The 23823-nt window shown below is 46.7% G+C and overlaps 3 protein-coding genes across 3 annotated transcripts in view; all 3 read left to right on the top strand.

Annotated features, from left to right (window-relative positions):
• DENND2C (DENN domain containing 2C) overlaps positions 1–2644 on the top strand; it is a 29905-nt gene extending 27261 nt beyond the window's left edge. The window contains 2 exon segments of the mRNA XM_041422809.1: positions 1671–1757; positions 2331–2644. Of these exon segments, the coding sequence (XP_041278743.1) occupies positions 1671–1757; positions 2331–2362 (119 nt within the window). The 3' untranslated portion in view covers positions 2363–2644.
• Positions 2645–2920: 276 nt separating this feature from the next.
• BCAS2 (BCAS2 pre-mRNA processing factor) lies at positions 2921–6221 on the top strand. The gene is made up of 7 exons (XM_041422800.1): positions 2921–3075; positions 3160–3252; positions 3574–3644; positions 3826–3987; positions 4633–4683; positions 5207–5287; positions 5792–6221. The coding sequence occupies exons 1-7, from the start codon at positions 2983–2985 to the stop codon at positions 5919–5921; spliced, it is 681 nt and encodes a 226-aa protein (XP_041278734.1). The 5' UTR covers positions 2921–2982; the 3' UTR covers positions 5922–6221.
• Positions 6222–7863: 1642 nt separating this feature from the next.
• TRIM33 (tripartite motif containing 33) overlaps positions 7864–23823 on the top strand; it is a 43394-nt gene continuing 27434 nt past the window's right edge. Inside the window, 4 exon segments of the mRNA XM_041422765.1 lie at positions 7864–7955; positions 7957–8192; positions 20410–20528; positions 21461–21608. Of these exon segments, the coding sequence (XP_041278699.1) occupies positions 7864–7955; positions 7957–8192; positions 20410–20528; positions 21461–21608 (595 nt within the window).

Raw genomic sequence — 23823 nt, 5'->3', positions numbered from 1 at the left:
TGTTTTTAAGGGTTAATCCTCTGTGTCCTTTTTTGGGCTTATTTTGCCCAGAAAGAGGTACCTGAACTGTCTGTAACTCTTTGTTTTTATTGTCTCATATTGTCCTAAATCCTAATTGTCTAAATTTTTATTACTCTAATTATATTACTATTTTTATAACCATTTTATTACTATTAAACTTTTAAAATTCTAAAAACAAGTGATTAGCATTTTTTCCACAATAAATATAGTATAATTTAGTGTAGAGGAATAAAGCAATTGACCAGCCTTCTGCAATTATGGAGTCAATGCTAATTATTACCCAGCTGGGGGCCTGCAGCCACAGCTAGACAGAGTTAAAGAATAAAGTAGGGATTTATTAAAAGGATCTCCTCAATGGATGCACCTTGGGCAGCACAAGAGCCTGGCCAGGGCTACACCCAGGTGAACCCAAAATGGTCACAAAATGGACGGCTGGTCATGGGTGTAGCAATATCTAAAATTAGAGTATTGTAGCAGTGGTCCCTGCTGGGTAACAATTAGTATTGACTCCATGATTGCAGGAGGCTAATCAGTTGTTTTATTATACTGTACTATTCAGAAGAAACCCATCACCCTTGCTAGACATACACGTGGATCCCGTTGGTCAATGGAGCCAAAACACCATCACCAGTGTCCAATTAAGAAATCACCCTTTGGTAAACAAATCTCCATAACACATTCCACAGGTGCACAACAACAGGTGCAGCAAGTGGAGATAAGAATTGTTTCTCATTCTTTTCTCTGAGCCTTCTCACAGCTTCCCAGGGAAATTCTGGGAGAGAGTTATGTCTCTCTCTGTTCAGAGGATCTGTGATTACTCCATTAGAGGGTTTTGGGAAAGTTGCAAAAGGTAGGTCTCAGAGACCTACCTACAGAGCAGAACTGTGATTAGAGTTCTAACAACACCTAACCTGATCTAATTGTTTCAATGCCATTGCTGAAGCCAGCTGGGGTAAAATCAAAGTTGCTGAAACCTTTTTTTACAGCATTCAAAAGCATTAAATTACTGTTACAATTCTCATCATAGTGATGAGCAGATGTTGTTCTGCACATGGAGGAACACATTTTATAAGTTCTGCTCCATTTGCACATTGCAGTTCAGTGTCCAATTCCAGCTGCAGCCCATGCAATCCCATCCTGCTTGTTTTTCTCTCTCCAGCCCATGTTGTTCATGCTCTTGGGCCTGAGATCTGGATCATTTGTCCTTGGTCCCCAGCTAGAGAAGGAATTGTTTTGTCTCCCTGCTCTGTGCACAGAGCTCACCATCCCCTAATGTGAAGCCCAGACCCACACACTAAAGCAGCACAGAATCTGAAAAACAGAAAAGCCAAAACCTGAGGCATCAGAGGCATCACCTTCTTGTTTGAACTCTGCTCCACAGACTCCCTCTTGAAGTATGATGCCACCTGCCTCTGCTGTTGGAATTATATCACATGGAATAGCCCCGTGCCCTTGTAATTACTCAAAATAATTCAGTTTATAAAGCACACAATTTCTGCATCTCTCTCCTTTCTCCTTGATCCTGCAGCTTACACACACTGCATACATGATTTCCTTTTGTGGCCTTGTTAATCATGATGCCACATGCTAAAAGATGGAGTAACTCATTTGGTGAGTGACTTTTAATTTTTAATTTTTTTTGTCTTTAGGCCTTTTTGAGGTCCGTGCCTTGGAGTATTTGGAGAGGATTCCAGAGACGGAACGAACTGGAATGAACAAAATCCTTCGCAGTCTTGGTAAAGGAACACACCTTGCTTTTGTTCATAGTTTGTTTTTTTTTATGTAATTAATTGTAGCTATTGAATCATTAATTTGTTACAAAAGAGAGGAAGACTCCTTCTCCTTCTGCACCTGGGTTCCCTTGTTTACATTTACTCCTTCAGGGGGCACTGAACACTGTGTAAGCTTTTTCTTTTCTTTTTAAGCTTTTATATCTTCAGATAAAATTTGTTAAGTTGCTGCTCTGAGTGCTTGTTCCTGAACTTTGGTCCTGGCTGAGGACATGCCCAGGGGACCAAAGTTGTGTCTGCTGGCAGGGGTGGCCATGTGTGGCTTTCCACCTTAAGCCTCTTAGCCTGATGAGTCCTGGAGTGTCTCCAGCTCACAGAATCCCACCATGATTTGGGTGGGAAGGGACCAGTTCTGCCACAGGCAGGGACACCTCCCACTGTCCCAGGCTGCTCCCAGCCCTGTCCAGCCTGGCCTTGGGCACTTCCAGGGATGCAGGGACAGCCACAGCTGCTCTGGGCACCTGTGCCAGGGCCTGCCCACGCTCACCTAAAGCTCCTAATGCTGGTTCTTCTCTGCAGGCAGCAAAATGAAATTCCTGCAGAAGAAGTGACCGGGCGCTGCTGCGGGACAGCGGCGGGAGGGGGAACCACGGACCCCGCCCGGGCCGGACTGAGCTGGGCCCCGGGAGGGCCGGGCTGGGCCGGGGGCTCCGCGTGTGCTGCGGGAACAACCGGCACCAGGATCCACAACCAGTTCCATGGATCAATAACAGCTCATGGATCGATAACCAGTTCCATAGATCGATAAAGCTCATGGATTGATAACCAGTTCTGTGGACTGATAACAGCTTATGGATTGATAAGGAGTTCCATGGATCAATAACAGCTCATCCATCCAACCTTTCACGTGTCTCTGTTCCTTAAGGGGGCGGGGAGGGGCGGGGCCAGGGCTGGAGTCACTCCGGAGGGGAGGCGGAACCGGGCAGGGAGGGAAAGGGCCAGGGTCGGAATCGCACCGGGAGGGGCGGGGTAAGGCCTGGAAACCTCCGGGGGCGGCGGGACCGGGGCTGGAGCCACCGGGGAGGGGCGGGGCCTGGGCTGGGGGCGGGGCTGGCGCAGGCCGGGAAGGGGCGGGGTTTGATCCCTGAGGGCGGGGTTTGCGACCGAGCCCTGTGCGGTGCCGCCGGGCGTGACGTGGTGCGCACGCGCAGTGCGCGCGGCCGCGGCCAAGATGTCGGGCCCGGGGCTGGTGGCCGGCGATGTTGTGGTGGATGCGCTGCCCTACTTCGATCAGGGCTACGAGGCGCCGGGCGTGCGGGAGGCGGTGCGTGCGGGGCCGGGGCGGCGGCGGGGAGGGACCGGGGCGGCGGGCGGGCTGCCCGCCTGCCTGACGCTCCGTGTGCGTTAGGCCGCGGCGCTGGTGGAGGAGGAGACGCGGCGGTACCGGCCCACCAAGAACTACCTGAGCTACCTGCCCGCGCACGACTACAGCGCCTTCGAGGTGAGCTGAGGCGGCCTGGCAGCTCGCAGCGCCCGGCCCAGTGCCTCCCCGTACCCCGACCGGCCTCCCGCGCCCCATAGCCCGCTTGTCCCCATCCGTAACCTGGCTGGGACAGACCCTGCCTGTCCGCGGCCTTCCCCCGTACCCTCCTCGTGTGCCCACCGCCGGACTCCCCACCCCGCACCCCTCCTGTGTCTCTCCCCCTGCCCCGGCTGTCCCTCCCCCGTTACCCGTTTGTGTCCTGTCCCCGTCCTCCCCACCATACCCCGTTTGTGTGACCCCCCGGTCCCCGCCTGTCCCTCACCGCTGCCTTCCCCGCAGACCGAGATCATGCGGAACGAGTTCGAGCGCCTGGCGGCCCGGCAGCCCCTGGAGCTGCTCAGTATGAAGAGGTGAGTGGGGCCGGCAGGGCCGTGCCCGGTGCCCCGGGTGAGCTGTGTCCGGTGCCCCGGGTGAGCTGTGCCCGGTGCCCCGGGTGAGCCGTGCCCAGGGTGAGCTGTGCCCGGTGCCCCGGGTGAGCCGTGCCCGGTGCCCCGGGTGAGCCATGCCCCAGGTGAGCCGTGCCCTTTGCAGGTACGAGCTGCCAGCCCCCTCCTCCGGGCAGAAGAACGACATCACGGCGTGGCAGGAGTGTGTGAACAATTCCATGGCACAGCTGGAGCACCAGGCTGTGCGCATCGAGAACCTGGAGCTTATGTCCCAGCACGGCTGCAACGCCTGGAAGGTGTACAACGAGTAAGGCCTCAGCTGCTCTGCTGGACACCAAGTTCTGTGTTGAATTCCTGTCTGTTTATTGGGTGTAAATCCTGTGGGAATCTGTAGCCTGGAATAGATGAACCCATGTGAGAGAGCTGTGAGTGGAAGAGGAGTGATCTCAAAGCTGTCTCTGTGGCCAAGGAACAGCATGTGTTTTAATACATCCCAGTCTTGAATGTTGTGGGTTACTGTTGATGAGAGTGGGTGTTAATTAAGGCTGGTGATAGTCTGTGAAGGAATAGCTCAGTAGTGGAAATGAAGGTGAGTTACTACAGATCTTGGGCTTAGCCTGGAGCTGTAATAAAGCTGCTGCAAAAGCCAAGAAAAGGTTGTAGAGTATGGCTGCGGGAAGCACTGGGGCTATTTCAGGGAGTGTTAATGTCCACTTTTGAGAAGGGTTGGCTGAGCCTTAGATAAAAGAGTAGGCCAAAGGAATTCCAAACTGAGAGAAGGCAGAGGGTTCCTGAGCTCAGGAGAAGGGAAGCAGGTAAAGGATCTGCTGGCTGGGCCAAGGTGCTGCAGGGCCTTGTTGGATCCTTAATTTTGACAAGTTAAATGTCAGGTGAAATGGGGCTAGTTTACCATTTGTGTGTTTTTAATGCTTTGCTTGCATTCTATCATCAGGCACCTGGTTCATATGATAGAACAAGCCCAGAAAGAGCTTCAGAAATTGAGGTGGGTCTTCTTATTTATGTTTTTGTACTGAAATTGGAAGTGAACCTTTCTCTCCCCCCATGCTATACAGAGGAAGATGTATGCTGCTGCCATGGTCATAGGGAAAAAGACCCAGTAAAAACAATTAATAATTGAGAAATGTGACCCTGCCCTCCCCAGGCAGTTACATTCATCATGTCTGTTCTACTCAAAATTCTGTGTTTGGTTTGTTTGAACCTCTGCTCTGGATTTGTGGAATCCTCCCTGAAATGTAGCAATGCTTTCATTTCACTGCTGATAATTTAATGTGCAGTTGTCTCTGTAAGAACATCTTCCCTGATGTTTGGTTTGGCCTTTTATTTTTATTTATTTCAGGGTTCTCTGTGAGCCCTGTACTGAGATTTATCCATCTGGATGTTGTCATTACAGTCCTGGCTACACAAATGTTTTCTGGCAGTACATCTAGGAATTGAGAATATTTGGAAATTAGCAACAGGTGCTGCAGATGCCAATGAAATGAGGAAATACATCTTTTTCTTCCCAGGAAAAACATTCAAGACCTGAACTGGCAGAGGAAGAACATGCAGCTCACAGCTGGGGCTAAGCTGAGGGAGATGGAATCCACGTGAGTATTGACATTCCTCTGTTAACCCTTCCACAGTTTCTCCATTGCTTGAAATTCTTCTTCCACTTGAAATTCAGTGATCCTTTGGTGCTGCTGTAGGATACTGTTCCTTTGCAGGAGGTGTTTTAAAGTATTTGTAGTTTGATTCCATATTGTATTTGCTGAGGTTGAGTGAATCAACACGTGAGAAGAGGATATACTTATTAGCTGCTTCAAATTTCCTAAATTGTCTTAAACTCTTCTTTATCTCAATGTTGGCAGTTGGTGGATGAGTCTAGTCATTAAACTTCTTGTGTTTTCAGGTTTAACAGGGTTAAAAATTACTCATTGTCACTTTGGTTGTTCCAATGACCCTTGATGTCAACTAAGGATTATCAAGTGTTTAGAAAAATGCTGCTTAATTTGGTGTTTATGCTTGCTTTGGAGCAATGGTTGTCTTTGATTTTTAATCAGAGGACTGTAACATAACACCTAAAGGCTCTTTTTATTTCTTTTCCCTTCCAGGTGGGTCTCTCTTGTCAGTAAAAATTATGAGATTGAACGAACTATTGTGCAGCTGGAAAATGAAATTTCACAAATCAAGCAGCAGCATGGGGAAGCAAACAAGGAGAATATCCAGCAAGACTTTCAGTGAATTAATCCTGACTTGTCTTAGTGCTGCATGTGTTAAAAAGTACAAAGCAGACACTTTGGAGATGCCGTGTCTGTAAACACCTCTAGTTGCAGTTGTGTGAGGTGGTAAAAGGGTGTTTCCATCCTTTCTTTTCCTTGTTTTAAATTCTAGGAGGAGGTAGGGTGGACTCTATAAACATCCTGTTTAAATGTGTCACAGGCACCATTAAATGTACTGTGAATTGTTTTCACTTTTTATATATTTAAAGCAGGAGCTCACGTTGTTGTGTTTTCCCCTACGCCTTTAATAAATCCTGTTTTGTTATTTCTCTGGTTTCTGCTTTGTGTCCAAAGCCTGGCAGCTCTGGAGGAGATGGCTGGGTCAGGTGGGCCCTGAGAATCCCCTGCAGGGGAAGTGGGGGGAAACTGGAATTTTCCAGTTGACCTTCCAGGAAGGTCAAAATTAGCATTGAATCCACAATTTAAAGAAGGCTGATCAACCTCTTTATTATATTATGTCATTATTAAGAAACCCATTGCTTTTATAGACAGATAATATACAAATGTAATACACAAATGTTGTATATTTACGATACAGGTTGACCTAACTGGTCCTCCTGTCCAAACACCATCATGATTGGCTAATTAAGAAACCACCCTTTGGTAAACAAATCTCGCATGTTCACAATACCAGGTGCAGCAAGTGGAGATAAGAATTGTTTCTCATTCTTTTCTCTGATCTCACAGCCTTCCCCAGCAAGGCCTGGGGAAGTTGTGTGTTGCTCTCGGTGGCCAGAGAGCTGCTGCCACGTGCCACCCCCTGCCCTGTTCCTCATCCCGGGGCACAATTCCTGATCTTCCTGCTCCTGCTGCCCTGTCCCCTGTCCCCATGCTCTGACTCCCATCCCGATGCACTGCTCTGTGTCCCAGTGGCCTTTTCCCTGTGCTGGTGTGCCATTCCCCATCCTGCTGCTCTGTTCACATCCCAGTGCGATATTCCCAATCCAGGTCTGCTGTTTCCTGTCCTGGTGCCCTGTTCTCCATCCTGGTCCATTGTCCCACATCCCTGTGCCCTATACCCCTTCCCCATGGGTGTTTCCCCATCCCAGTGCTTTGTTCCCTATCCCAATGGGTTATTCCCTATCCCGGTGCCCCATTCCCCCAGCTCAGTGCATTATTCCCCATCCCGGTGGGTTATTCTCCTTCCCGGGGTGTTATTCCCCAGCCCAGTGGGTTATTTCCCATCCCAATGGGTATTCCCCATGCTGATGGATATTCCCGGTCCGGGTGGGTTAATCCCCAGCCCAACGGGTATTCCCCCTCTTCACGCGTTATTCCCCGTCCCGGTGGGTTATTCCCCTCCCCCGTGGGTTATTTCCCAGCCTGCGTTTGTCATTTCCCGTCCGGAACGGTTACACCCCACCCCGGTGTGGTATTCCCCCTCCCGGTGCGGTATTCCCCAGCCCAGTGCGCTGTTCCCGGTGCGTTATTCCCCCTCCCGGTGCGGTATTCCCCAGCCCAGTGCGCTGTTCCCGGTGCGTTATTCCCCCTCCCGGTGCGGTATTCCCCCTCATGAGGAGGTATTCCCCAGCCCAGTGCGTTATTCCCAGCCCGGTGTGCTATTCCCGATGCCCTGTTCCCGGTGCGTTATTCCCCAGCCCGGTGTGCTGTTGCCGGTGCGTCATTCCCTATTCCCGGTGCCCCCTTCCCTATTCCCGGTGTCCCGTTCCCCATACCCGTGCCCGGGGGCGTTCCCGAGGGGGCATGGCCACGCCCCTGCCGCCACCACCGCCCAATAGGCTCTCATCCCTGGACCCAAAGCCCCGCCTCCCCTGACGTCACGATCCGCCCTCCCGGCCGCGCCGTTGCCGCGGGAGCGCGCGCGCGTGCGCGGCGCCGGTCCCGCCCGGTGACGCGGTGACGCGGAGCGTGCGCGGAGCGGGGTCGGGTTCAAAGGAGGAAACATGGCGGAAAACAAAGGAGGCGGCGGCGGCGGGGACGCGGCTGCCGAGGCCGCGCCGGGCGGCGGCGGCGCTCTGGAGCCTCCCGCCGGCTCGNGGTGCGGCGGCGGGGCCCGGCCCCAGCCCGGTGCCGCCGCTGACGCCCGCGGCGCCGGGGCCGTTCTCGCTGCTGGACACGTGCGCGGTGTGCGCGCAGAGCCTGCAGAGCCGGCGAGAGGCCGAGCCCAAGCTGCTGCCCTGCCTGCACTCCTTCTGCCGCCGCTGCCTGCCCGAGCCCGAGCGCCAGCTCACCGTGCCAGTGCCCGGCGGCGCCAACGGCGACGTGCAGCAAGGTGAGCGCGGGGCTGCTCCGGGACATCCCGCCGCCAGCCGCCCGCCCGCCCGCAGCGCGGGGCTGCCCCGGCCGGCCCGGGCCCGTCCGGGAGCGCGGGCAGCGATCGGCGGCGTGCGGGAGGGCAGGGGCGGCGGGGCTCGGCAGCTGCGGGGATCCGGAGCGCCGATCGCGGCCGGGGATTCCCGGGAAGGAGGGACACGGACCTGTTGGAGCGGGCAGAGTTGGTGGGAGGGGTGGAGCGGCTCTGCTCTGAGGGAAGGCTGCGGGGATTGGGGTCCATCAGCCTGGAGAAGAGACCAGGGGACCCTAAAGCCCCTCCCGGTGCCTAAAGGGAGTCTGCAGTAAAAATAAGGACAGAGTTTTTAGCGGCACCTGTTGCGCTAGGACTGGGAATAATGGTTTTAAACTGGAGCAGGATCGCTTTAGATTAAGTGTAAGAAAGAAATGTTTACCATGAGGGTGTTAAAACATCGGAACAAATTGCTCAGGGAGGTGGTGGAAACTCAGTGACAGGCTGGACCAGGCTCCGAGCAACCTGCTCGAACCTAAGATGTCCCTGCTCGTGACAGGGGGGGTTGGACTAATGACCTTTAAAGGCTCTTTCCGACCCCAAATACTCTGTCATTCTCACCTCCTGGCTGTTTTGTGTTGGCTCTCAGCGGTGTCACAGCGGGGGTGGGCAGCTGCGGGGTTCTGTAGTGCTGGGTAAAACGTGTCTGGTTAAATTGAGATTCACTCTCGTTGCAGTGTTCCCTGCCCAGGTGGGAACGCTGCGTGCGCTGTCCCTGCTTTGCTGTGCACTGAGATAAAACCTTGCAGTGCTGTTTGTCAGCTCTGCCTCTACAGAACTTGTACCAGGGAACGGGAGTGCGCTGCTCCTTCCACCTGTTCTTAGCAGAGCCACAGCTTGGGTTTGAGTTTTCTTTTCTAATGTACGTTCAGGGATGGAATTGAAAAGGTTCGGGAGCTTTAGGTGGGGTGACTCACGGGCTGTGGTGTACAGAGCAAAGTAGGGCCCTGGGAAGTGGTTTTGCAGGTCCTAAATGGGCTCTATGGTCAGGGAGACCTTGTTTGGTGACATCTTTGCACTCAGGCCCTTCCTGTGTTCCCCAGTGAAGGAATTAATCTGGAATGGTAGGGGTTTTTTCATCCAGATTGTTCAGAAGTCCATCTAGGATGTGATCCTAGGAAGTTCATTGGTGTTAAAAAGATGATGTATTAAAATATAGTTTGCCAATACATCAGTAAAGCACTCAGATGGTTTTGTGATCCGTGTTTTTAAATTCCAGATTCTACATTTTGGGTTATATCATAGAGTGACAGAGTGATTTGGTTTGGAGGGGACTTCAAAGCCCATCCAGTCCCAGCTCTGCCCTGGACAGGGACACCTTCCACTATCCCAGGTTGCTCCAAACCCCATCCAACCTGGCCTTGGACACTGCCAGGGATCCAGGGCAGCCACAACTGCTCTGGGCATCCTGTGCCAGGGCCTGCCCACCCTCCCAGGGCAGTGATATGCCAGTGACATCCACAGAACTTGAGAAGCAGGGTTTCTTTTATTAGCAATTAGCAGGATTATCTGAGTCCTGCTGTGTGTGTGGGAGCTGTCTTCCCCACAGGTGTGGGAACCACTGTGTACAAACTGGAATATCACTTCTTGTTGTACACATTTTAAGAATGCTTGTTGGTGTGCTTTGTTGTAGAAAGAGTTTGCGTTTGGACTGTTGCAATCAAAAGTTTTAGGTGATGTGAGCAAGGTGCAGGAGCATCTTTCATGTGAGGACAGACCACAGGGCTGAGCCTGGTTGGTCTGGAGAAGGGGAGACTCAGAGGGGATCCCATCAATCCATGGGAATATTTCCAGGCTGGGTCAGAGGATGGTGTCAGGCTCTTTCCAGTGGTGCCCAGGGCAGGCCAAGGAGCCGTGGCCATAAATTACAACACAAGGAGTTCCACCTGAATGAGAAAGAAATTCTTTCCGTGAAGGGTGGCAGAGCCCTGGAGCAGCTGCCCAGGGATGGGGTGGAGTCTCCTTCTCTGGACACATTCCAAACCCACCTGGACACATTCCTGTGTCACCTGCTCCAGGTGACTGGGTGATCTGCAGAGGTGCCTTCCAACAGAGCTGCTGTTGTGGGATTGTGGGAGTGTCCTGTAGGGCTGTGGATCCAGCTGTGGATCCAGCTGTGGTGCCACCTCAGCCTGCACAAGCACAGGAACTGGCAGCTATATCCTGATGTCTCTTTTTGTTCCCTGGGTATTTAGGTTTAATCTCTTGTTTCCTTAGGAAAGTAGGAAATGCTCTCTTGAGCCAAAATTTGGCTGGAGTCAAATATTTCCAATTTCTAGAGGGAATATCCTCAAGGACTTATAAGGAGAAATTTGTTTCTTTTATATTTGGTACTTTTCCAGTTGGGATTAAAAGTACACCCTGCATTATGGTAGGATTGGCTCATCCTCAGCTGAGGATGGGCCATGGACCAGCAGAGGCATTTTTGTGGGCAGCTCTCTGCACCTTGAGGGTGGAATCATTTGAGTGGCACAGGAGATGGTTACCAGTAAATCAGATAGAAAATGGACATTCTGAGCCTCCTGAGAGGCACCACAGTGCTTAGTCACACAGGTTCCTTCCCTGTTCTGGTAGTCACAAAGTGTGAAGTGTTACTTCCACTTCTGCTGATTCTCAAGTCTCCTTCATGACGAGCAGGTGCTTTTTCATGCAGGAAGAATTACAGAGAAGTGGCACCTGTAGCTGTACCTGAGGCAGGTTGCACTTTGCTGCAGGCTCTCACTGCTGGATTGTGTCCCTGCTATCTTTCAGCATCTCTTCACATAAACCAGAAAAGTACCAGTGATATTTTCCTGGTTGCTTTATTAATTAGAGAGTTTGCTCAGTGAGAGCTATCAGGACTTAAACCAGTAGATATGTGTATTTATTGGGTAAAAACCGTGGAAATGGAGTGTGAGGTTGGTGCCCCAGAGCAGTTCTCTGACAGCACCTCCTCTGCCCTCCTGGAGAGAGTGGTGTTGGCTCTGGATCAGCATCTCTGCTCCTGCCAGGCTTCCACTCCCTTCAGAGCCACTGCTAAAGAAGGCAGAAGAATCATCTCAATTCCTAAAACTTAAAGAATCCATGGCTAAAGCTTAAAAGAATTATCTGAAATTGTGGTTTGCTGTATTAAAACCAAGTTGTTGGTGGGTCATACCTGTTTTGCTGGTGAAAAAGATTTATTTTGCTGTTGATTATGTTTATGTAGGGAAAAAAATAGAAGATTCTTGTTTAATATATTTAAAATATATGCATTTGTTTAACATGAAAAGTAGCATCTCATATTCAGTTTAATTTCTTAATTGGTTATGGGAATGTGCATTTTATTTGGTGGGTAGATGATTTTGTAGTGATGTTTCAGCTGTCCAGCTGGACTCCTCCTTTCAGGTTGAATAGGTTACAAGGAAATGCCTGCATTTGTATCTCAGTATTCTGAAAAAAAACCCTGATTTCTAAGTTAGAGATTTCAAACTGTAACAGATACCGTAAAACAACTTTTCCTGCACCCTCTGCTGCTCCTGCTCCTGGAGGTGAGGTTGTTTTGTGGTTTCACTGCCTGGGTGAGATATTTACAATCTCTCTAAAGAAGATTATCTCAGTAGAGAGAGCGTGGGGCTCTCCCAGCTCCTTGGGAATGTCACAATTACAATTAGGCTGAAAAACCAAATGAGCTGAAAAACCTCCGCAGCTGGTTGTGTGTGTAAACTGAGGAACAACACTTTACCACCTGGATGTGTGGTACCAGAAATTGGTTTGATATGCTGAATTCAGCTCCTGTATACAGTGTTGCTGTGTTATGTTAATCACACATGAAGTTTTTTGCTTTTTTAATTTGCTGTGAAAGGAGGACATAAAAGTCTGATGTGTGTGGGGATGTGACATGTCCCTTACACTGAGTTTGGTGGTAGTTACTGTATTTTCAGTCTAAAAGAATGAAAATTCCTACATCAAATAAGACTGTATAAGCTGTGTAAATGCAGCATCTTAAGTTTTATTAAACTGGATGTGAGTAGACATCACCTGAGCTCTTTTGATTCTTTACTTTTCTCCTGTGTTCATAAGTGAGGCTCATGAATATATGCTGGAGCCCAGCATGAGTCCTGGAAAATGTTCAGTTCATATTTTGGACTTACTAAAAATCTTGCTGTGAAACTTAAATTTCAGTGTAAATTAATAGTGTATTGTAAAGTATTTCCATCAGACAACATTTAAGGCATGTGTTATTTTTATAAGAATTAATATCTGTGGCAGCTGTAATTTTTTTTCTTATTAAATATATTGTCAGTTCAGTGCATGATAATTGCCATATAGTCAAGGATTGTTTGAAAAACAAAAAACTGAGTTAGGAGTGGACCTTGAAAGCAGGTAATTTTTTAAAATGTATTTTTATTCTGACAGATTTCAATCTGATTGTATCACTCCCTTGACCTGTGAGGTTTTGTTTCAAGGTCTAATCACTGAAATTAGAGCAGGGTTTTGATGTATGGCTGTGCAGAAACATGCTTGGACCCTTGCAGTGCTAAGAGAAATAAATATTAAGCACATGGAGTGACTACTATTGGAGTTGTCACCCAGTCAATGGGACCTGGCAGAGATTCATTCCAGAGAGGGAATTCCTGATTCCCTGCCAAGCTCGAGCCCAGAACGGAAGCTGGAGTTACTGGATTGCACAAGTGCTGGCAAATATTTCCTGAACTGGGAAATTTCCTCGTCATTTGATGCCTCGAGAAGGCTGAGCTAGAACAGAGGCTGGATGGAGTTAAAGAATGAAATAGGGATTTATTAAAAGGCCTCAGTGGATCCACCTTGGGGAGTGCAAGAGCCCAGCCAGGGCTAAACCCAAGATGAACCAAAATTGTCACAAAATGCACGAGCGCTCATGGGGTCTCTCACTTTTATCAGTTCTGCTCCATTTGCATATTGGAGTTAATTGTCCAGTTACAGCTTTAACCCAAGAAGTCCCATCCCTCTTGTTTTTCTCTCTTCAGCCCACGTTGTTTGTGCTCTTGGGCCTGAGATTTGGATCATTTGGATCATTCTAGTTTGGTCCCCAGCCAGAGAATTGTTTTGTCTCCCTGCTCTGTGAAGAGAGTTTACCATCCCATAATACAAAGCTCAGAACTACACACTAAAGCAGCACAGAATCTGAAAAATATAAAAGCTAAACCTGAGGCATCAGTTGGAACAGTGTGAACATCTGAGAGGCTTTATCTTCCATTTGCTCAGGACTTCTGTTGGGGGCATCGCTGTGGTGCTGCCCCAGCCCACCAAGGCTGGTGGAACCAGATACCTCAAGTGGTGCTGCTTGCTCGACAGAAGTTGGGTTTTAGGAAGTTGATTTTCAGGGGATGGTGTGCTGGTTCCAGGCTTGTGCTCATTGCTGTCTCCCATGTATGAGCAGAATTTGAAGCCATTCTTTGGCACAGACGTGGTTGGCTTGGGGCATCACGTGGGGTGGCACGGCCAGGTGTGCCCAGCCCCACCCTGCCCAGAGCCGGTCTGGTGACAGCGGTGACAGCAGCTTCTCCAGCCTGGTCCAGGTGTGCTGGGGTGAGCAGTGCTGCACCATCCTCCTTGGACCCTGGGCAGCAGAAATCCCTTTGTTCCTGCTGGCACTGTCCTGGGGGAATCACAGAAACAGAAACTTCCACAGCCACCGAAGGGTTTGATCTGCAGCCTTGGAAGGAGCTTAGATTGATGTAAAAATACAACACACAGATATTTAGCAGAGAAGTCATAAACTTATGTTTCTATAGTTGTGAGACTATACCTTATGTAAGTGAGAAACTGTACTGATAAGATGGTGAAGGTTTATAGTGTTGGAGTGGGGTTGTATAGAATAAGCTGGGAGTTTAGAAGTTATAATAGAAGCATCTGTGTGCGTGTGAGACGCAAGCCATTGGACAAAAGCATCCACAGTGCAGCAGAAGTGAGTAAAGGTGATGGTTGGAAAAGCAAAATAAATCCTGGGGCAGCTGTCCATTGGGTTAGAAAGTTCTGTATTGCCTTGTAACTCTTGAGCTATGGCTGACTGCTTGCTCCTCTGAAATCTCACAGCCTCTGAGACTGATGTTCTTCTGAGCCATAAATCGTTTTAGCTCGACCATGGTTCCATCCCTTCAATTTTAGCAGTGACAGTGGTACTGTCTGTCCCTTGCTGTGCACCCTGGGCTCTGCCCCTGCCCCACAGGCAGTGCTCAGGTCTCTCCTCATCCCTGTGTGCTCCAGCCCTGAGCTCTTGGCTCACCACTGCTGGGTTTGCCCCAGTTTAGGAGTCTGTCCTGTCCTGGGAGCCCTGTTCTGGCTCAGTGCGGTCTCCTGGAGTGCTGAGCAGGAGGAGGTATCATTGTCACTGCTAGTATTGAAGGGATGGGACTATTTTCAAGCTAAAACAATTTATTGCTCAGAAGATCATCAGTCTCAGAGGCTGTGAGATTTCAGAGGAGCAAGCAGTCAGCCATAGCTCAAGAGTTACAAGGCAATACAGAACTTTCTAACCCAATGGACAGCTGCCACAGGATTTATTTTGCTTTTCTAACCCATCACCTTTACTCACTTCTGCTGCACTGTGGATGCTTTTGTCCAATGGCTTGTGTCTCACATGCACACAGATGCTTCTATTATAACTTCTAAACTCTCAGCTTATTCTATACAACCCCACTCCAACATTATAAACCCTTCACCATCTTATCAGTACATTTTCTCACTTACTTAAGGTATATTCTTCTTACTTACAACTACAGAAACATAAGTTTATGATTTTTCTGCCTAATGTTTGTGTACTGTATTTTTACATCAATCTTCTTCCAAGGCTGCAGATCAAATTCTTCCATGTCTGTGGAAGTTTCTGTTTTTCTGATTCCCACAAGGAGGGAGATGGCTGTCCTTGTCCTGCTAGTGCAGCCTGGGACACATTGCTGTCTTTTGAAGGATCTGCTCTTGGCTCCTGTTCAACTTGTTCTCCATAACATACTTCAAACATTTTATTTTAGGGTATTGAGGTCAAACTTACTTATTTGTCCTCTTTTTATTTTAATACTGTTTCAGTACTCCAAATGTTACGTAGCAACTAAAAAATTGATAAAGATTTTTTTTGGTACACATCAGAGTTGAATCTTACAGAAATAGGAATTCTAGTGTGTAAGTAGAGGTGTTCAGGAACACAAGTGTTCGGGGTCAGTGTTTGATTAAACTTTGAATTCATTAATTTGAACTGCTGGAAAGACTCTACAATGTCCCAGTGATGGAGTGGATCCATTGGATGCTGCTGAGCGTGAAAGGATTTTTGGATCTCGTACATCTTGTGCATGATCTGCCCTCCCTTGTTCATCCCATCCTCATTCAGATCAATAACTCTCTTCATTATTCCATTACTGCTTTTTGCTCTCTGTGAGATTTCAGTGGGGTTGGGCTGGGCTGTGGTGTGTTTATTTTAAGTTGATTGAAGTCAGCTTGGACTTGAAGCCACATTAATGTGGAGCCCTCAGTGTGGTGCTTCTTGTAAAAGTTCTTATTTTGCTTTGGCTGCTGTGGTGGGTTTAGGCAGTGGATGAGTTTCCTTGGCTGCTTGTGTGTGTTCCCCTTTCCTTTCACCCCACCTCCCCCTTCTCTCACAGGGCTGGAGGCTCCCAGGAGGCTTCTGTAGTGTTTGTAAACAAAAACTAAAAAACCAGATCAAGAGGATGGCTGTAGGTGGGTTTGGTGGGGGAGCAGGTTAATTCTTACTGCCTCAGGGAGCCTTGTTGTTGTAGAGCTGCTCTCAAACATCTGAGGGAATTCCAGAAGGAAATGCCCAGAAGGGTGGGTAGGGAGCAAAGAAGATTTAGAAAATTCCATTTTTTTCTGGTACTAAATCAATGGTATGAGTTGAACACACTGATTACTGGATATCAAGCTGGATGGGGACAGTAGGCAAAGAGTTGACATGAGTGTCTCTGTTTTCATCCCTTTACAAGACTGGAAATACAAGAGAAATCAACCATCCTGGAAACTTGGCAGTATTTTAGTATTGTTGGTATCGATGTGAAAGCCTGGAGAAAGCAATTCTAAGCAGGTTTTTACTACTTCTCTTATTGAAATTAATTAAAGATGAAACCTGTTGAAAAAATTACCTGTTTTGGGATGCATTCAGAGGAACATAGTTGCCCTTGGGAAGAGTTAAATATATTAAAGTAATTCACAGAGTTCTGATTTGCAATTAAGAAAAATACTTGTGTTGTTGTGAGTTAGGAGTGGTGGATTAAAAACAGCTTCCACTTGAAATCTGAAGGTTTTTGCAGTGTTCCATAGTGATTTGCTGCTGGATTATGAGGCAGGGTTTTTAGCAGCCTTTCTGCTTTTAGGAAACCAAAATCAACTTTCCCTCCTGAGTTTACTTCAGTTCTGTGCTTTCTGACATGCTTTGATGTCTGTGGTCTAGCTCAGTGTGCCTTACCTACACCATAAGCAGTTAAAAGGATTGCAGAGATGCTGCTCTCATTAGTGTTCTTAAAGTCTTGGACAAATCAGGAGATCTGATGTGCATGTAAGGGGATGTGCCTGCAGTTGTAGAAGTGCCAGTGAAATCGGTGTGCTTGCATCTCCCTGCTGGGACAGAACCTTCTCCTGGGCTGCTCCTGCTGGGAAGGGCAGGTCCTGGAGCCTCCAGGAAGGTTCTTGTGTCCTTGGTTTCACCCTTGCTCCTGCCTTGCAGTGCCCTGGGCTCCCACTGGGGCAGGAGCAGCTCTTCCCAGGACAGGGAGCATTCCTGGCATGTGCCAAAATTCCCATTTACAGCAGTGCTGGGAGAGCTGCTCCCAGGGCAGGTTCCTGTAGCTCCTGCACATCCATCCCTGAGCACATTCCTGAGTTTCTGTCAGTGCTTTGTGCTGCTCCTCAGCTCCTGAAAGGCTCAGGAGACCCCATGGGAGTCTCCTCTTTCCTCCCTGAATCACAGGTCCTGGCAGGGAGGAATGGCTCAGGTGAGAAGATGAAATCCATCTTCCTTTGAGCAGGGCTGGCAGTGCCAGGCAGGCTTTTCCTGCCTGCCCCACTGGAGACCGGCAATCCAAATTTCCAGACAGGAAAACTGGAAAAAGAAAAAACAATTGGATAGGAAACTGTTCCTGCTTCTCCCTTCAGTGAGGGTGAAAGGAAAAGCCAAGCTCCATTTGGGCTGAGGGCTGTGTGTGGCAGCAGATGGGGGACAGGAAATGTGTGATTGGAAATATTTTTGATGTTCTGCAGAAATGTGGGACCAAAAGCAGAATCTGATCTGAACTGCATCATGAATTGGGAATAGGATATATCGGAAGGGGAAATGTGGTGCAGAGAGTTGTGGAAGAGGGGTAATGAATATTTTTGTTCATGGTTGTTACAGGTCTTGAGGTGTGTGATAGAAACAAGTGGAAAAATGAGCAATATTGGTCCTCTAAAATACAACTAAGGAAGCTTGAGAGCCCACTCCTGTTGTCTGCCGCTCTTCTAAAATAGTTCATAATTTCCTGTGGCCTTTTAGGTCCAAAGCATGATTCTCCCTGAGTTTCTTCATGCAAGTACTGATATCCACAGCAGCGCCTGGGGGTGGCTGGTGAAGTTTGTAGGGTGCTGAATTGTTCTTTTTTTCAGGACCTGAAGCAGAACTGTGTTGCTGTAGTTAATGCTGAGGGCAGGGTTTTGGTGACATGTTCTGTAAGGCACAAAGGAACTGCTGCACAAAGAGTTTCAGCCCCTGTGCAGGGTTTCACGTGGTGTGGTCAGAACTTCCTGAAAGAAACTTCCCTTTTCTCAGCTCTTTGCTTCAGTGCTGCTCTTGACCTCTGCAGCAACAATTTACAGCTCAAAAATCATACGAAGCCATCTCTGAGGACATAAGAAATCTTGAGGGTAATAATTAGGCTTGAGTGAGATGATAAACCAGTCTGACCTTCAGAATTTGTATGAATGTGTCTTATTCTAATTCAGCAGTGATTTGGAAAATAAAATTGATCTTTAAACAGTAGTTTTTACTGTGTGCTAATGCTTTTGGAAAGCAGAATTACACTGGGAATGTTTGTACCAAGACTAATGTGTTTGATTTGTTTGATGCAGAAAAACAACGTAGTAAGTTCTGCTGGAGTAGAAATAGGCTAATACTTCTGTATTTACTTTTATTTTCTTATATAAGGTTTTTTTTTAATTGAAACTGACAGTGAAAACTTGTTTTTCACAGAGGTTATATAAACATTTGAATCTTAGTTTGTCCTGAAATACATTCTCACTAAACTTTTTGCAATAAACTTTGTTAGCTCACAAATGATCTCAGGTTTTGACAGCTACGAATCTTTTTTTCTATATAAATGTTATTTCAGTGTGATTTTCTCTGCTTTTCCCCCTGCCTTACAAAATTAGCCACATCTGTATCTTTTCAGTACATTCTTTTCTAGTACAAATGGTTTTTATTAGATTTGGCTTTTATTAGATTAAAAGACCAGGATATGAGATGTTTAGTGGCTCATATATTATTGGAAAGCCACTGTTGGAAATAAAGGGTGTTGAGACGTGAAAAAGGAGTGTAATGTGCTAAATGAGAATGGCAAAGCCTTGAATTTGAGTTTTGATCTCTTGAGGTGTGTGCAGAACACTGGGGGCACTTTGTGTGCAGGTTTTATTTGAATGTGGAGGTGCAAAAATTGGGTGTTGGATTACCCCTGGCCAGAATCCAGCCTGTGGGCTTTCACTTGGATCAAAAGGCTTGATTTTATTCAAGCTTTCATTGGTTTGGCTACTTCAAAACCAACCCAAATTAGCCTTACAGGGAGGGGTTTTACATCTGTAGAATTTAACTTTTCTGATACCTAGAGATTACAGATCTTGAGCTTCTGTTTTGTTGTTTTCCTGAAATATTTTGTGTGTTTAACCCAAGGCAGCACTAAAAATCAAGTTTAGGTTTGATTTGTTATGGATGGAGTAGTTTTGATGGTAAATATCTGAAATTTTTGTTCTGGAAGTCTGTATACATCAGTTGCTGGATGGCTTTCAGTTGGTATTCCCTACAGAATTTTGTCTCTCAGTTGTGAGAAAACCTCAAAGTTCTGCATATGGGGAAGGTTTCACTGTGTGTGAAAGCTCTTGTATGTGTAGCTGCTGCAGTGCTGGTTATTTTTCATATCCTGCTCTTGAGATGTGTTTGGTTTGTTGAGACAGGGAATTTTGAGTTGGATTATTGCTGCTGTGCAGTGAATCTCCTGTGTTCTGAAGCCATCATTAATTTTAGCACTTGAAAAAATTAATGCTACTCCACTGCTAATGTAATTAATCTCCCTGAAATAAGTCCTGCTGTCCTAATTGAATATCCACAACGGAGCTGAGCATCACTTAATTACACTTCTCAAAGTTGTTTTAGTGTGTAAAAATACCCAATGGCTTGGAAAGCTTCTTGATTATATTCTCAATAAATTGTATAGAAATTTAAGATCCAATGGCACTTCTGTGAAGTGTGAGCCACTACCTAAGTTATAAATAGGTTTTCAAACCTTTATGGGGGTTGTTCATAGACATCTTTAAATGTCAGTTTGGTTCATGTAGTAACTCCTTTGCAGCTCTGCTGAGGATTTAAAACTAATTTAGTGATTACAAAGGATAACAAAGCAGGATGCTGGTATTTTATTGCTTCATCTGCCTCCCTGACCTCATGGAAATAGATTATATTAGAATTAGAAATCTTCCTGGGCTACCTGGGAGAACACTGAGGCATGCTGTGGCATTTTCAGGAACATCCCTGAAGTCACCCCAGCTATCTGGGCACAGCTCTCTTAATGCTTGTCTTCAGACAGGCTGGCCCATAGACTGTTCTAAAAAATAATTTTAAAAAACCAAGTGTCTTGAGTTTTGTTATCTAAAATCAACAGGGGGAAAAATTAAATATTTGCTTGGGGACAACAAATGACTTTGCTAAATATATAGGGAATTTTTTGGGAAGAAATAAGTAGGAAAAACTGAGTATGATGTAGAAATTAGGGAAATCCCCAGCTGGGTGGGGAATCCTTTTCTGTAGAGGTCTGTGGGGTTTTTTGGGCTGGTTTTTAATGACAATGCCAACCTGGAATCCTGTACCCAGGTGAGAGGAGGAGCTCTGTGCTTGGTGCTCCGGGCAGGTTGCTTTGTGGGTTTTGCTGGCTCAGAGCCGCTGTCGTGCTGTGTTTTGCAGTGGGGGTGATCCGCTGCCCCATCTGCCGCCAGGAGTGCCGGCAGATCGACCTGGTGGACAACTACTTCGTGAAGGACACCTCGGAGAGCCCCAGCAGCTCGGATGAGAAGTCAGAGCAGGTAGGGACCATCCTGCCTGCCCCAGCCTCCGCTCTCTGGGGCTGCCAGTGCTCCCCAGGACAATTCTTGTGGCTTTCCCCACCCCTCCTCTGCCTTTCCCCCAGCCCTCCTCTGCTCTCTGGGGCTGTCACTGCTCCTTCGGTGCCTTTTCCCCACCCCTCCTCTGATTCCTGGTCCTGCCAGTGCTCCCCAGGACAACGCTGGTGCCATTTCCCCACCCCTCCTCTATTCTCTGGGGCTGCCAGTGCTCCCCAGGACAATTCTTGTGGCTTTCCCCACCCTTTCTCTGCCTTTTCCCTCCTATTTCTGCTCTCTGGGTCTGTCAGTGCTCCCTAGGATGCTTCTGGTGCCTTTCCCCCCAACCCTTTCTTCTCTCTGGGGCTGTCAGTTCTCCCTAGAGTAATTCTGGTGCCTTTTCTCCACCCCTCCTCTGCTCTCTGGGTCTGTCAGTTCTCCCTAGAACAATTCTGGTGCCTTTTCCCCAGCCTTCCTCTGATTTCTGGGTCTGTCAACTCTCCCTAAAACAATTCTGGTGCCTTTCCCCACCCCTGCTCTGCTCTCTGGGGCTGTCAGTGTTCTCCAGGACAGTTCTGGTAATTTTTCCCCACCCCTCCTCTGCTCTCTGGTCCTGTCAGTGTTCCCCAGGATAATTCTGGTGCCTTTTCCCCAACCCTGCTCTGATTTCTGGGACATCAGTGCTCCCTAGGACGATGCTGGTGGCCTTTCCCACCCCTCCTCTGTCTTTTTCCCATCCCTCCTCTGCTCTCTGGGTCTGTCAGTTCTCCCTAGAACAATTCTGGTGCCTTTTCCCCAGCCTTCCTCTGATTTCTGGGGCTGTCAGCTTTCCCTAGAACGATTCTGGTGCTTTTCCCCCCAACCCTTTCTGCTCTCTGGGGCTGCCCAGCACAGTTCTGGTTTCTGTTCCCCCCCAGGTGTGCACCAGCTGTGAGGACAACGCCAGTGCTGTGGGTTTCTGTGTGGAGTGTGGGGAGTGGCTGTGTAAGACCTGCATCGAGGCTCACCAGCGAGTAAAGTTCACTAAGGATCACATGATCAGGAAAAAAGAGGATGTGTCCTCAGGTGAGTGCTGCCTGTCACTTTGTCCTGCCTGTTCCCAGAGCCTTTTCTCTTTATATGTTAAAAAAAAGTGGGAGGATGATGGAGGTAACAACCAGCTCTGTGTGTTTTCCCCCCAGGATTTGGGAAAAGTGCACTAAAAAGTTACCAGTGCAAAATTAGTGGCTGTAAAAATAGAGGAAGAAGTAAATTTATAACAGTGATACTTTGTGCAGTTTGTGTCCAAATGTTTTTGGAAAGGATTTAGATCCATTCTTAAAAATATTTCTGTTTAGTAGAACAAGTAACTAAATGGAGGGGCTGGAATCTGGAGAGCAGTGGCATACTGATAATCTTACCCATTGTCCAAGGGAATTAAATCACACATTTTGCTGTATTTTGTTATGAGAAGCAGTTCTAGTTCTCCCTGTAGAAGTGTATATATAAGTTTATATATAATTATATAGTTATAACTATATATTTTATATAGTTACCTTTAATATATGGTGTTACTTTGTATTGATATTGCTGAGTAAATGCAGAATTTGAATCTATTTTAGGTTTAATCTCTCAGTGAACAAAATGTAATATGTGAAGTGTGTGTAGGGTTTGTTCAGGTGTGCAGCCTTATTAGAAGTAAATTCTTAAACTCTTGTTTGATCATATATCATTTGAAGCCTATTGAGGTAATGTGGAAAATCATCTCAGAACAGGTCTGGGCTATCTGGATTTTATCATTTACAGCCTGTTGAGGTAATGTGGAAAATGTTCTCCAAACAGGTCCAGGGTATCTGGATTTTAGATTAGAAAATTCTAAATTTGTAAATGGGTTAAAAGTTCTGATTTAAAGGCTTGTAGGTTCTTCACAATCTGGATTTGTCTGAAAATGATCATGTTAAGGAATAGAGATCCCAACACTTTGCTCTCTTCATTTAAATTAATTTAAAATTAATTAAGATCTCCATCACTGTCTTGTACCTTTTCAAAGGAACAAAAACTACTTTTCTTTCCAAAAATGGTTTAATAGTTAAAAAGTTTGCTGTTGAGCTTAGTTCTTTTAGACAAGGATCTTATTTCATTTGCTCTGTCAAATAAACCTCATTTTGGGGAGGCTTCTCTTTATGTCTAAATGAATATTTTTAATAAGGAATATTATCCATTCAAGATTCAATGTATTAAGCCTCATACATGAGAAACCCTTAAATTCAATCAAATTCTAGGGCCCAAGAAAGAATTACTGATATTCTTTTAAGGAATGCTAAATTGTGACTCTCATTATGATATTACAGCTCAGCTTTCCCTTTCATACCTGCTGGAAGGGAGCTGAAAAGTGACTGTGCCAAGACTAGAAAGTTTATAAAGTTTATAAAATAAACTATTATTAAACTAACTAGTTAGTTAACTATCTAGTTAGTTAAACTAACAAAATATTTTTGTATTTAAATAAAATATTTTTTATATTTAAAAATGTACAAATATTTTGAATTTAAAATATAAAATATTTGATAAAGTTTATAAAATAAAGTTTATTAAAAAAGGTTTATAAAATAGACTTGCTATCAGAAATTTTATTTATTGTGATTGTGGGGAAGGGCTGGTCATTGTTTTTTTTTCTTCTTAGACTCAAAGATGTGCCCTGGAGACTTTAAATTTCTCTCAGTGAGTGGCAGCTGCAGGTTCATCAGCTCTTTCTTTACAATAACTTGCATGATATAACCAGCTTCAAAAACATTGGAGAGGGAGGGAAATTAATTTGAACCCTACCTGCTGTACCTTCCAAAGGCTGCTTTGCTCTTTGCTAAGCTCAAAATATCTTCAAAACACTGTACAGAATTTTTTTAGTAAACCCAGAATTATTTGTTGCCATTATTTGTTGTTTGGGGGTTTAAGTAACTTTTAACCCAGGCAACATTTGCTTTGCAGCTCCCACTTCAGTTGTGTTTGACTAAATGAGGTGTTTGAAGGGATAAGCTGGAAAACCCATGGGGTAGAAAGGGTTTTAAAAAACCTTAAAAAGGTTTGAAAGGTTTGAGCCATCCTTCATTGTGTCAGAGGTGAAATTATATGGAATTAAATCTTTATAAACACATGTACACCGTGCTGGTGTTCACGTGCAGCCTTACAGGGCCTTTTGGGTGCTCATGAGGAAAGATGAATTCCTCCTTCTCCTTGAATGAATGAAGTGAAAACAACCCTTAACCACTGGCACTGTAAATCACAGAGCCATGGAGGTTGGGAA

This window comes from Onychostruthus taczanowskii, unplaced genomic scaffold (assembly GCF_017590055.1).
Source record: "Onychostruthus taczanowskii isolate IOZ18803 unplaced genomic scaffold, ASM1759005v1 scaffold74, whole genome shotgun sequence".
NCBI classification, from domain to species: Eukaryota; Metazoa; Chordata; class Aves; order Passeriformes; family Passeridae; genus Onychostruthus; species Onychostruthus taczanowskii.
This window is presented reverse-complemented; position numbering and strand designations above follow the sequence as displayed.

Coding starts and splice junctions, on each gene's coding strand:
- BCAS2 (XM_041422800.1), top strand. CDS start 2,983: ATGTCGGGCCCGGGGCTGGTGGCCGGCGATGTTGTGGTGGATGCGCTG. Junction 3,645..3,825: donor GAGCTGCTCAGTATGAAGAG/GTGAGTGGGGCC, acceptor TGCCCTTTGCAG/GTACGAGCTGCCAGCCCCCT. Junction 5,288..5,791: donor CTGAGGGAGATGGAATCCAC/GTGAGTATTGAC, acceptor TTTCCCTTCCAG/GTGGGTCTCTCTTGTCAGTA.